Source organism: Pterocles gutturalis, unplaced genomic scaffold (genome assembly GCF_000699245.1).
Source record: "Pterocles gutturalis isolate BGI_N339 unplaced genomic scaffold, ASM69924v1 scaffold17297, whole genome shotgun sequence".
NCBI lineage: Eukaryota > Metazoa > Chordata > Aves > Pterocliformes > Pteroclidae > Pterocles > Pterocles gutturalis.
In genome coordinates this window covers 12,532-26,349 of record NW_010115745.1, presented here as the reverse complement: position 1 = coordinate 26,349, position 13,818 = coordinate 12,532, and the positions used below count along the sequence as shown (strand labels likewise).

Here is a 13,818-nt window from a genome sequence, read left to right as displayed (position 1 = left end):
GTGTGTTCACAGTGGTATGGCCATATGCATTATACGCCACTACACTTTTCAGATCTCTAGTCTTCTTGCCCTTTTCTTTTTCTAGTTTGTGGGAGTCAGAAAAGTCAGAATAGTTTAACTGATGAGAAAAGGTGATTGCACCTCCACAAAGCAAGCCAAAGAATGGTTTTGAAACATTCTCAGTATCTTTTGAAGTGTTCCCCCCCAGAAATCTTCAGCTACCCTTCCAGCTATTCACCCTTTAACCACTGTATCACACTCTGCCCCATGGCAGCATACCAAATAACTCGTTTTGTTAGCACCATGGAAAGACAGGCACAAACTTATTTCAATTAGAGAAGAAGCTCTGTTGCTCTTCTGTTTTCAAGACAAGCCCAAATACACAACTTGTAAAGAAAAACAGAGCAAGCAACTTTTTGCTACCATCATCTACGCATACATTCACACTACAACCATAAGTTCTTTCTAAACACAATAGCTTAAAAAGTTACCAGCCAACTGTTCTTAAATACAACTTAGTTCTATATATTTCTAAGTCTCTGGCCAAGAACAGTAGTTACACAAATTTCCTAGAACACATTCCTCTCCTGAAGGGGTAATTCCCAAGACAACTTCTGACTGAAAATAATATGCACCCAACACCATTTGTCACATTCAAACAAGTATCTTGAACATCTGGACATACAGGATTGGTAGAGTTCTGTTCTAATTCACACAAGCATGAAAAAAGAACAGAAAACCAGCATTCACTGTATGAATGAATATATGTTTTCTTACGCCTAAAATTATTTCATTCCACCTAAAACCACAGAGACATTATAGGCAGTCCTGCCATGCTTGATACCTCAGACTACCCCAACATACTAAGTTAGGAATGCATCTTGTAATAGCACGAAGAGGTCAGCATCCAGGCAATGTCATCTCTCATATTCTTGGTAGAAGTTCTGATGTACTTTCACACTTTTCAGTACTTTGTAAAAGAAGCCACAAAATCAAGTTCATTTAGTGGTCAGAGATGAGCAAGCTCAAATGGTACCAACCTTTTCAACACTCCTGTGTACCTAATTTGTATGCAAGTTAAATAAAAAAAGCATTGTAAGATGGATATAAGAAATGAAGCCACTCTCACCTTTTTATTACAAGCAACACATTTGAATGGTGCTAGTGCTTCTGGCTATCGTACATGTTAAGAACTGATACATTATTTTCTTCAACAGGGATTTCCACAAAAGGCAGAACTCAACGCCCAACTGTGTTTCTAAAGTATGCTAACAGTTGGTTTTTGCAAGAAAAAAACAAAACAAAACACATGCACAGAGAAGGAAAACTGTAAGCATTACTAGAAAGAGCCAAAGAAGAGACCAAAATAGCTTCAAGCTCAAATTGTCATGGCTGCACATTCCCCAAAACAAAATACATTCCAAAGTATCAGAACTTCCCAATGGAAGATGTCTCTTCCTCAAGAAGCCTCTGCTCTAGGAAACTCATCTGAAGATTAGCTCCCAGAACCATCAGACATGCATGGAACTCACTAGCTCATGCAACTACGATACCCAACTTCTCTGGAATATTTTGTAGGACTAGACGTAAAGAATCCAACAGCCTTAACCTTAACTACTCTTCCATAACAAGGTAAAAATACAATGTAAAGTCAAATGTCTTGTCAAATGCTTAACATGCAGGGCATATACCAGAGGATAGAACAGTTGGCAGCTAAGATTCAAGACTACGTTAAGACCTGTTTATCTTAAAAAAAAAAACAAAACTGGAGGCATCACACATTGTTTTAGTAGTTATGGGAATGTTGTTAAAAAAACTTTTATTGCAGCATACCCGGTGTTTATTAGATGTTACAGAATATTTCACAAACCCAAAAGAGACAAAAGAAAACCAAATCTCAGCTTTAATACAAAGTATGAATAGTTATCTCCTTATTAAGGCTGGAACTGCATCCTCTCATCAACTGCCTCATAAACCTGTTAGCCAGCTAAAAGCATGGTTTTTTTTTCCTCAAAAACATTGTGACAATACTTAAGAGCCCTTTGATATGCAGAGGGACTTGTATTTCCTGTATTTATTCCTACAGAAATATAAATAAGCCTATTAACCTACAGAAAACTAACAGATAAATGGGGCTGGCTGCCTTTGTGCTTAAGAAAATAAAGATATCCCAAACTGTATCTTCTCTAAAAAAGACAAAAGCAGCTGGTGTTTTAAATGAAAGAAAAATAATAAACCTGCACACGTCTTCATTGCCTGCCCCTTTTTGATATCTACATGGAAAATATATGAAACTGAAGTTTCTTTCATCCTGCCTCTGAAAAACCACATAGGACGGCTAGACCATTTAGAGCTATTTTAGATATCTCTAAACAGTACTGGATTGCACTGTGTAACATACACATAATTGCCCATAGCTGTTTCTTCCACCATCTAAGTAATCTAACTTACAGAAAGGAAAAGCAGCTGCATTGCAGCATTCCAAAAGCATTAGTTGGCCGTAAGTAGGATATGCTCGTGGGGATAAAGTGTTCAACTAAGCATACACATAACGATTCAGTTTCAGAAGACAAACTTGCATCTGCAGTGTCCAAACTATAGAGCTTTAAAGGAATAAATATTGACCATGAAATTTAACATGCATCTTGCTGGGATAAGTTTTGATCTATTTAGGATCCAACAACAAAAGGTGAACTCCTGGAAATGAACGATAAAAACCTTGGATTACACGGATTGTGAGAGTCCTCACAGTCCTGAAAGTACCAATTATAGAGATTAAGCACCACAGATCCCGTTATGTTTTACATATGCTGAAGGAGAAAGTGACGTGATAGACAACACTGAATTAACTTCACTGTCTTAAGGATTGCCTCTAAAGTAGATGCCAAGGCATACTAATCAATGAAACAAAGCACTTACTCTGTGTATGACAGTTTCTTTTAACATGCTTTCCTCCCCCAAAATTCTAAGCCTGATACTGGAACAGGTTTTACTCAAGCAACCATGACCTCTGTTGAGGAGACAGTATGGATTGCGATATACTCTGCAAATGGTTTTAAACCTCTCTCCCTTCTACACACACAGGACTCAATGGAACAGGTGGGCCTCTAAAAACAGCTATATGATCATTTTCACAATGTAGTACAGCTAACTAGAAATATAATCAGAAAGATTATTTCCCTTCATTTCAAGCAGGGTTGATCATCCAAGAATGGAGGCATTAATAGAATCACTTAGGAGGGCACTCACCTTAACGAAACTAAGAATTTCTGCTAATGCATAAGGATTCCCTTCTGTGTCATCACATCTCTCCCCCAGGTTAAATGTTAAAATCGCTGAGCTAGAAGTGGCTATAAGGTGATTAAAAACAAACAACTGCTCACAGCAAAAGTAGATGTCACTGAAAAATTCAGTGAGTCATAAGCTAGACATTTTCCCAGAACTAAGAATACCAGATGCTATCAGGTCATTCTTTCCTAACTTGCAGGCTATACAGGGAGAACCAATATTGAAGGAGGGAAAAATACTAATCTTCACATAGTAGAAGAGAACAAGTAAACAGACACTTTGGAAACTCAACCTTCCAATGTAATGCCATCCATCTTCAATTATTTGTTTAATTTTTTTTCCTCAATTAGATACTTAATAAGTTGTATCAAGTTTCATCTTTTGTTGTTTATGAAAGAGCATGAAGCCATGGGCTTTGGGCCCAATAAGGAAGAGCTGAGAGTGGCTGGACAATGCAACATGAACCATCGGCATCATGTATCAACCAGCAGTTACATTACTACTTTATTTCACAAAGCCAGAGTAACAGATCCACAGAACTAAAAAGCTAACTTGCACCATTCCTGTTAGATACTGGGTGTGGGATTACATAAGTTTTCAAAGTAACAAGTACGTGCATTGGACCAATTACAGAAGGACACCAGTCACAGCAAAGACATAACAGCATACAACAAAAGTTTCAATAGCTACACTCTTCTTGGTTTCCAATTTCATATTGGAAATAGTGATTAAAAGCATCTGGAGTTCTGAAGCACCATTGTTAATAGCTTATGTGACTTAATGACAGCGAAAGAATATTCTGGGCTATCAGTTTTCCAAGCTGACACACAGTGTTCAAGAATATTAGAAATTAAGCCTTTTAACAACTTTTACCATTAGGCAAGGAGGCACAGCAAACACAGCAAGTAAATCACTGTCAAGCTATAGCATTACCTATTTCCTGCTATTCAAAAACATGCAATATAAACAATAATAAACAATAATACTCTATCACTTTGAGATTCATGTGCAAAGTTTATGTTCCAATAATAAACAATAATACTCTATCACTTTAAGTTGAGATTCATGTGCAAAGTTTGTTTGTTTTACTAATGGTACCTAATGAGTTGATGGTTAGTGTCATAAAATATTCATGCTACTGTGAAAATGTGATGTTTGTTCTATTTTGATGAGTGCTACATAGTCCCATGCAAGGCATTGAATACAACTAGAAAAAATATATATTAAATTTCATACCCCTGTGTTTAATAGACTGAGAGTAGATATTGATGCAAGACTGCCAGAACTGTCATCCTAATGAGAAAAACAGAAGCAAAGGAATAAATGTAGGAAAAGACCATTACAATATAGCAGCATGCAAGCCAAAATTTAAATTCACATGTAGAGTATTTATACTCTGTGTTTGAAGAAACACAAATGTGGCTGTTCCTCCTTCTTCTCCAGCCCTCAAGAATATACAAAGACTTCCCACCTGTGCAAGGTGTGCACAGACATCCATTGGACTATTTTTCTGTTTTAATTGTAGTTTTATATTTTCTACAGTCAGTACCTTTGCCCGAAGGGAGATTTTTTCCATGATACTTCTCAAGTCAAAAGAGTGGGATTCCCCAATATATTGTCTCTCCCTAGTCCACATCACCCATAAAATTTATACTTAAACACTAGCCTTGGAAGATATGCTGTTAAAAAAAACAAAACTATGTCTATAGGCTGACACAAGAAAACAGAAACTGTTTGCTCTGAAGAATGAATCTCACTGCGCTCATCTTAGACTGCATCTCACACCCAACTAGATCTTTACCTATAAGCTAGTTTTAAAGCTTAAAATGAATACTTGAGGGTAGTAGTTGCACTGTGGAGAAAGGGAAAAGAAACACAATTGGACTTGGATAAGCATAACAAAATACTAGGGTAACTTTCAAACAGAACTTCCACATTAAGTGTTTGAGTTTTTCTATTTAACGTGAGAAGGTAGAAAATGTCATTAAATAGCAGTGACTTCGAGCAGGCCTTTAAGTGCCCCAGCTTCCCCCTTGCCAGTTATAATTAGTATTTCTAAACTGAAATCTCAGAAGTGGAGTACACCTCTACCTTACTGGTGATAACTAAGATACATCTGTAAGGCTTTGAAACACTCACTGAAATAAAAAGTTAGATACCAAGCAGCAATCTGAATGCCCTCATACCACACTGTGGCAAGGCAATCAGGCAAAAGCATGCCTGACTACAGGAGACCCTGTACAACCACAGCTCTGCACAGTTCCACTCAAAAATCAAAGACAGTTTTCTAATGGAAAAGCCAAGCTTAAAGACAGGGGCACAGAGAGGGGAAAGACACAGACATTGCTTTTAAGCACCGGATTACAGCACCCAGAAAAAGGAAAATAAGCTTTTTATCATGCCTTCAACACTACTGCTGAACATACCAGCACCGTTCTTGTATCATGCGTACCCCAGACTAAGTGTTTTAAAGGCTTCCTTCTCCATGGCCAGACTATTTTCTCCTTTTCAGTACTGAAGTACCATGCCAGTCTTAGAAGTATAAGGCTTATATTAAAAAAATAAATAAATAAACTCTACTTCATAAAAGTCCTTAAAAGACAGTATCTACTATCTGAATCTTTTTGCCAAATCCCATCCTTTTGGAATTCGATATAGCCTGCCTAGATAATGATTTTGCTATTGCAGCACCTCAAGCTCACCAGCGTAAGTCTGCTTAGCCTGCAAAAGCTCACCTCTTAAGAGAGAAAAACACAATTATCCTCTGTGTCATCCTTTGCTAAAAAAATTCAAAGCCCCAACAGAGACGGAAGCATCCCACCAAAAAGAGGATCCAGAAGAACAAAACAAACAAAAAAAGTAGTGTCACGCCAAATCAAAGTAAAAGAAGTTCTATATAGATTGTTTCTATATTCCTTGTTTTCCCAAAACCCAGAAACTTCCAAGGACAGAAATGAAAATACAAACAATGCTTATGCTTTCTTTTTCAAGCTTTAGGAAGAGAACGTTTGCTTCAACACTCCACATAGCTGACCTCAAATACTTTTTTTTTTAATAAGCAGCAATCAGAAGAATTCACATCAGCAGAGCCAACACCTCTATAGTATTTTCAATCAGTCCCCTGCTCACTCTCGAGTACTCCCCTGAAGATACATTTGTGCCACCAACGTAGCACCAACATCATGAGAAGTTCTTGACAAGTTTTCCTTTTCACAGCAGCTGAATAAGCACCGGTACTAGGAGCTGAACTGTATTCTACATCCCTTATGCAAACAGAAGGAGAGTTGTTCATCTTACTGAGGTCCTAACAGTCTCATTTCCATTTTACTGACAAGATAATCATTGCAAAACTCTACAGTGCTGGGGAACGTCTTTCAAAGACTTCAACGTAACACTTCATTTTACCCCTAGCACAGCATTTTACTGACTACATGTGTGACTCCAGAAAGATGACGGACATTTCTTGAGAATCTGACCTCTGCAGTGTGTACAAAGAAAACCATCACAACCTTCTCACTGCTGCTAGTAGGCAAATTGTTATTCAGGTGTTACCTGTCCCTTGCAATACCCCCATTTATTGTCTGTCCTGCTTTCAAGGCAGTTTGTTAACAATGTATTTATTTCTACCTCCCTCTGCTAAACAGGCAGAAGTCTTGCCTTTCTCTTCTCTCCAGCAGTAGTGCAAGACAAGCCAACCTACTTACCTACTTCTTTCAGATATTCAAATCCTTAGACTTGTTGACAAACATATACATACACTTTTTAAGCATTAGGAGCTTCATGCATTGTCAAACTGAAACAACAAAGATTGGAGGGAAGAGTTAATATTGCAAGTTAGAAGGTCAGAGTCACATGAAAACAGATTCAAAATGCATCTGTTCCTCTGAAGAGAAACCGCCGACAAATATTGTCCCTAGGAAACGATGGGAGTTGTGCCGATTCAGTCTTCAGACTGGAGACAATGACATAAGAAAAATATGCAAGTGAAGACACTTCTTTTTAGCCCTCAAGTACAGTATTTTTATTTTCTAAGATTTAAGAGCCACCCAGAATAATATTTTTCAGAGGCTACTTGTAGGACAGTGACCCAGTCAGAGTTAGTATTTAAAGGACTGTCTAAAATTAACACCGTCCATTTTGTACACAAGGTGACAGCTTTGGGAAAAGATTGCTTTACTTCACTTCTGAATAAGCTACAATTTCTGAATCACTGCAAGCTTTTCGTGGTGTGTCAGATTTAAACAGAAAATAAGCTTTCCCCCCCACCACCTCTTATGTAAGGCTGTCACTGACAGTACTTTGTTAAAACTGCTGATAAAGTGAATTTGGTGTATGTTTTACATTTCTTTATCTTGCAATGTGTATTTCCATATTTTTGAAATTACTTAATTTGGACATCTTCGGAAAAAGTCACCATGCTGCTTTAAACAAAGTATTCAGGACTGTTTTAATAAAAAGCAAGAGCTAAACTTAATTACTTCATATCCAGAACCATTCTGACCATAGATTAAAAGCTCTTTTCTTTAACAGTAAGCACATAAAAATGAAGTTGGGCTTGCAATTTTAAGCAGAACTTACTCTTCAGTCAATACACACCAAAATGTTAGACATCAGCCCACAGGTCGGTTTCTGCTTTAAATGCTTCTATATTAAAATATTTCAGCAGTCTAATTTAAAGCAGATTTCTGTACAGACCAAAAAAAATTTACCAGACTAATCACTAATGACCATATATTTATAATTGCCAGTTTTATTAGCTGTAGTTCATGTAAAAAGGCACACTTGCACAAACCATCAAACACATTTGACATTTGCAGGCCTAAAAAATTGCTATTTTCCCTTTTTAAAAAAAACAGTGAAGGAAGGAGAGAGGAGGGAGATGTCCAGCAAAAGAGTTGGCCTCAGTCACATCCTGCTTGGGCAGCTCTAAATCCAAGGAGAACCGAGTGTGCCAGCAGCTGTGAGTGGGGAGATGCAGCTGCCAAGAACTTCCAACCTCTGACCCAGTTTGAGCTGGAGCATCTCGCCCAAAGCATGCTGATGGCAGCACAGCTGCAGGGGACTTCGCCATCTCCCCAGCCAGTTAAACCCTGTGGGCTGCTTTTTGACAAAAATATTTATCTTCTTCTACATATGCTAAGAAACTTGCAAAGAAATTATTTACAGTAATACTCATTAGACAGTCTCTAGAGGCAGAGCTGGCTAGCATCATTGTCTGAAAAATGTCTGAAACAGTATTCTAAATTAAGTTTCCAGCTTCTCTTGGAAGTTATTCAAGATATCACAATCACTATCTGACTTCTCTGCAGAAGCATACATAGCAATGTCTAGCTGATAGACAGTGACTGGGAGCCACAAGCATTCATTTAAATGTAATTATCAATTTACTACATCATCCTTACCAAACAAAGACAACACATGAGGCTTCAATCAGCCAGGATGGAAACAGGGCATGTGAGCTTTATCATCCTTTTGACTATAGATCTACAACGATGCAATTTTTCTCTTGTTTTACTAGTAGGAAAGTCTTTTAAGCTTCACAATATTGCCAGAATGCTTTGATGTAAGGATTACCTTACCCAAAAGTCTTCCTCCTTCTATTAATTATGAAGTTTCTCCTGTCGTGAGTTGTTTCCTGCAAAAGTACTTCTTAAGATCTCACCCTTCATCTGAAGGATGCTGACCCATTACTGAGTTCCCTTAATCAAGGGTTTATTTGCACCCTCCCAAAGCTGGCCACTGGCATCAGTAAAGTCACAGAACTTTGTGTTCAACCACGGCAAATGCCATAGCTGTTCAGGAGCAGCAAGATTTGTTGCCAAAAACTCACAGGCAGCTTGCCTACAGCTTAAGCCCATTCTGCTTGCACAGTCTTACACCTAGAAGCTCCTTTTACAAAAGCCGTTCAATGGTGAGTAGCCCTTATTCTGACCATAGATGTCTAAAAAAATTGGGAAAAAATACAGGGTTTATGTTTCAGATCACACTTGATCCCTTGACTTGAATTTAGAAAGCCAATGTGAAAGATTGTAGAGACACTCCATGTAGGATTATGAAGTATTCTGCCAGGTTCACAGAATTACTTATGAACAGAACATACTGAACTTTAATCATATTGCTATCAACTTCTTAAAGCCCTCCTCACTGCATTCTTGCCTATATTCTTTTTACTCCCATATCCTGCATAGTGAGGGTTCTAATCTAGGGACTTCAGTCAGCCATTGAAACAGTGAAGATACTATTTTCCACTGATCTTCAATAACCAAGTGTGCCTATATTCATTCTAACCCATCACCAGCTTAGTGAATTTCAACATTTTTGAGAAAAGAAACCACTGGCTTTTCTTCAAAGGCATATGCAGAAGGAGCTATACTGTAAATTTTAAACACACATGTAAGACATTTGACATGTTTAATATGGCAACATTAGGATCACCTCTCAATTTAAATTTTCTCAGGTATTGTAGATCTAACTGTACGCAGAGTATAGCGTCAACCTGCATCCCCCTTTGATAACTGTGTATCTTAACTCATTAAGACCATGCATGCTTTAGCTAATTAGAAGCTAAAAATATTAGCTGTTACTGACACATTACTCAAGATTATATAAATCCAATAGTGAACCTAATCTGGTAAACTTTACAACAAAAACCACATGACTAGTGGCTGCGACAAACTCATTCATGTTTAAATACAACACATTGTTTTCATATATTTGCTTTTCTGCCACTTTGGAGAAGTTAAAAAAAAAGGGAACGCTACAGTTTAAAAGAAAAAACAGTCACTGAGGGACAACAGGATAAGAAAATAAGACTACTTCTGCAGATTACGACTTAGTTTCCAGAACAAACATCTTCATTACTAGAAAACAGGAAGCAGATGACTGGTAGCATTGCACACTCTCCATTTCTCAGGATGGAAGAGACATCTGGATTTTTACGACAGTATTTTCATAGCAGAAGACCAACAGCATTCATCTGCAAGTAAACTAAGAAATAAGACTTGCCTTCTCTCACCCAAAAAGATAAACCATTTTAATAAGGAAAAATTGTATTTGAAAATGTTGAAAAAGCACCCAGTTTACTCTGGAGTAAACAGCACTTGCTGCAATCCCATCCTTGCATACATTTCATTGTGTGACAAGCCCCATTACATTGAAGTCCTCCAAAAAGAACCTTGTTTTTCACTTTAGTTGCTCCCAAAAGGCCCTCTTCGCCATGAAGCTCTTTCTAGAAGATGGCTGAAGACTGCTTTGTTCACAGTCATTTGCATCTGCCAAACACATCAGCTTACATGGAATTTGAGAAAGGAGACAGAAAGCAGCTCTCAAGAGATTCAGGTTACTGTTTTCACCAACACAAGGGACATCCACATTTCTTTGGGCAACAAATCTTTCAACTTCAAGATTGCATGTTAACATTAGGCTAATGACACATTACCAACTGCGTATCTTTCAAGACTACGAAATTTTGTTATTGTTTTATCAAATTAAAGACAGATCCCACAGGAATGAATATATGGAAGTGCAAATTGGTATCAGGGAAAGAAAAGCACAACTACCTTTCTGTATTACCCCACTAACTCCCAAAACAAGTTCAACTAACAGTACTATTTTGAAACAAAAATACCTTGAGTGAGATTAAAAGTCTAAATGAAACAAAATTACATGTTTCAGAATTCTAAGCAATTTGTCACAAGTTACCCAGACAGTAAGTCTTCCAGGCAAGAAGGACTATTGGAAGATAAGTTATACCAAAAAAACCCCAAACCAACAGTATTGTAACACTAGAATATCCAAGAATGCTCTAAGAGGATAAATTTTACCAGATTAATATCTAGTTTGAAGAATAACTGAATATATAAGTATGACTACAGTTTTATTGCACAAAACAGGCAAAAGTAACTCTGAACTGAACTTCATAAAGGAAGTCTAGAGTGTTTCATAAACACTTTACCATTAAAAAAATGATAGCATATCATGTTCAACAAGGCAAAATTTTATGGGAAGTATGAATACAAGATCTGATGTTTTGACCTAAACAGCTTAAACACTTTTTGAACCTTTTTATAAACTCTGAGATGTACTGCAGAATGTACTAGATAATAATAAAACTCAAACTCCTCCTCAGTAACTACTATTCTTTAGATACAGCCTCAAAAGAGTGTTCCCAGAGCACTCTATGGTTGTGGAGATAATAGCAGAGACCTGCAATAACTATGCATTAATTCTTACAAGTTTTGTACCTAGAATTGTGTCGTGTTTACTCACCTGCTGAATAATTTTGGAATCTTTCGGAAGGTTTTCCCTGGGTGGGACTTTTCCAAACAACTTCCAACCAGGAGCACTTTGGACAGCAGGTTTGAGTTCCTTTGTCCTTTTAGTGAAAAAGTTTCTGAAAAGAGAGGAGGTTTTTCTTTTTGTTTATTGTAAGCGTATAAACAAATTATATTTGTAGCCACCTACGTTTCTTTAAAGCAAGTTCACTACTGTAGAGATTTACTACTCAGCAAATGCAAAGTATGCTGCCTTAGCTTTCTCTTATACTTTAAAAAAATTAACTTGAAGTGGAGCAGCTTTCATTATAGGTGCTTTGATGCTAGCATTTGTACTTAACACTCAGTTTTACCTCTAAATTCTTAGCTACTTTATGCAATATCAGATTTTTTCAGTAATACCAGACATTTTCTTAAATATAAGTTAGCAGCATGCAACAGCTCTCACATTTTTGTTCAGGGTTTGTTTTAGCGTATCTTATGGAGCTATTTGGAGACTGAAAACACCTGAAAATCACTGTGTAACTTTTAAGAAAGAAATTGTGAACCACTTCTACTAAAGTTTTATGCCATCTTCACACCTTCAACTTTCATAACACAGACTAGAAAAACAGGGACCATGCGCACAGCTTCAGTTTAGCAGATAACCTTTGCCAATACCTAAATTACACTCAAACAGTTAAGTGCATTGCTCTACTACTTCTTAGAAAGCCAACCATCACAAGATCATATTAGCAACCATTTGTCTAGATATATGGCTACGCTATTTGACTCCAACCACAAGCTCCCACAGAGAACGCTATGTACAAGCACTTTGAAAAATGAAAAGAGTGCACTTATTATGAATATTGGAAAGTTACTTTCCAGAAACTTCTGAAAAACAGAGAGATTAAAAATTAAGCAGTCTGCAAGGTTATTTCTCAGGATGCTTACAAGTTGACCTTGAGGTGAACAGAATACGGAGCACTTTTCTTGGAAGATGTTTTTGTACAGTGCTAACTAGCTAACCTCATATTTTCATACTCTTCCTCTGAGAAGAGATCCCCATATTTATTCATCACTTAGAGTATTTGCTATATTTTAAAATACATTTAGTTCTCAAATTGAATGCATTCACATTTGTACACAGAGAACAGGCTCTTGGCTTTCCCCAGATAGAAGTAGCACGCTTCAACAACCGCAGTCTGTCCAAAAAGTGTACAGTCACTCTTAAATTCCAGCACTGTCGAGGTCTCTGACCGTGCAGCATAGTTTTACAATTAGGAACTGTTAGTGTTTGTAAGATGTTGTACAGCTTTCAAATACAAAATATGTTCAGTTCTCAGAATGTTTTTTGTTATTTGGGAAACAACTGAACGCTTGTCACATAAACCCCTTCTGTGCAAGTCTGCATGAAGGGACTTTACAGATACTTGTGTGTAGTTGAAGATCTAGCCACCAGAAAACAGCAAGCTGGAGAGTAGAAGTAGATGCTGAAGAAGTGTGAGTGTCCCAAGAAGCGGTAAGCTCAAGACTAGCAGTCTTGTGGAATCCAGAAGAACCAAGAAACTCAGAACACCAAGACTCCACGATGTCTGTCTGAGGCAACCAGCACACACTACCCCTAACAATAGCTTGTTAAAAAAAAAAAAAAGGAAAAATACTGCATTTAAGAAAGCAGCAGCTGCTATAGGCAGGCAGGGAGAATGGGATTACACACACCTGATGAAAGAGACGGTGTCTTTAAAGATGGTTTCGAAAGCCCACACAGAAGCTGTTGGTGCACCAGTACACCTCTCTGCTTCTGTGGAGGTCTCCCAGCTGTTCTTCCAGCCCAGTAAGCAAGCAAGCATGTTTGGGAATAATTGCTTGCACTGGATGAATAGCTACCCACCATTAATGGAATCAAGCTGTTGCTATTAATAATAGCTTAATTAATCCAAACTGTTCTAGTAAGAATTAGTTGTGATCTAGGCATCCTACAACTCTGTCCCCTTCAGGGAAACTTGCACTATCTTAGTCCATCCCTGCGGAAGGAACGTAAGCACCCAGAACACCAAACCAATGGTTTCTGACACATGACCTGGAAGAAAGGGCTGATGAAAAAGCCAAGCCATGGTACCAACATCTTTAAAAGACAGTGTCTTTTAAAGATGTCACTGTCAGTCAATCACAAGACAGCATACTATTAGTGAAATGAATAGGCCCATCCATAGGAGAAAAAAAGATGCAAAAAGCAAGCCTATGTAAATAGCAAAGATTCATTCCACAATGTACA

The 13,818-nt window shown here is 37.6% G+C and overlaps 1 protein-coding gene across 1 annotated transcript in view; it reads right to left on the bottom strand.

Annotated features, from left to right (window-relative positions):
* The window catches only part of LOC104459486 (TBC1 domain family member 12-like), a 30,377-nt gene extending 16,984 nt beyond the window's left edge, over nt 1-13,393 (bottom strand). Inside the window, exons 1-3 of the mRNA XM_010075294.1 lie at nt 13,263-13,393; nt 11,557-11,680; nt 4,525-4,581 (exon numbers count right to left, since the gene is read on the bottom strand). Of these exons, the coding sequence (XP_010073596.1) occupies nt 4,525-4,581; nt 11,557-11,680; nt 13,263-13,393 (312 nt within the window). The remainder of the gene's footprint in view (nt 1-4,524; nt 4,582-11,556; nt 11,681-13,262) is intronic.
* Between the last annotated feature and the right edge of the window lie 425 nt (nt 13,394-13,818).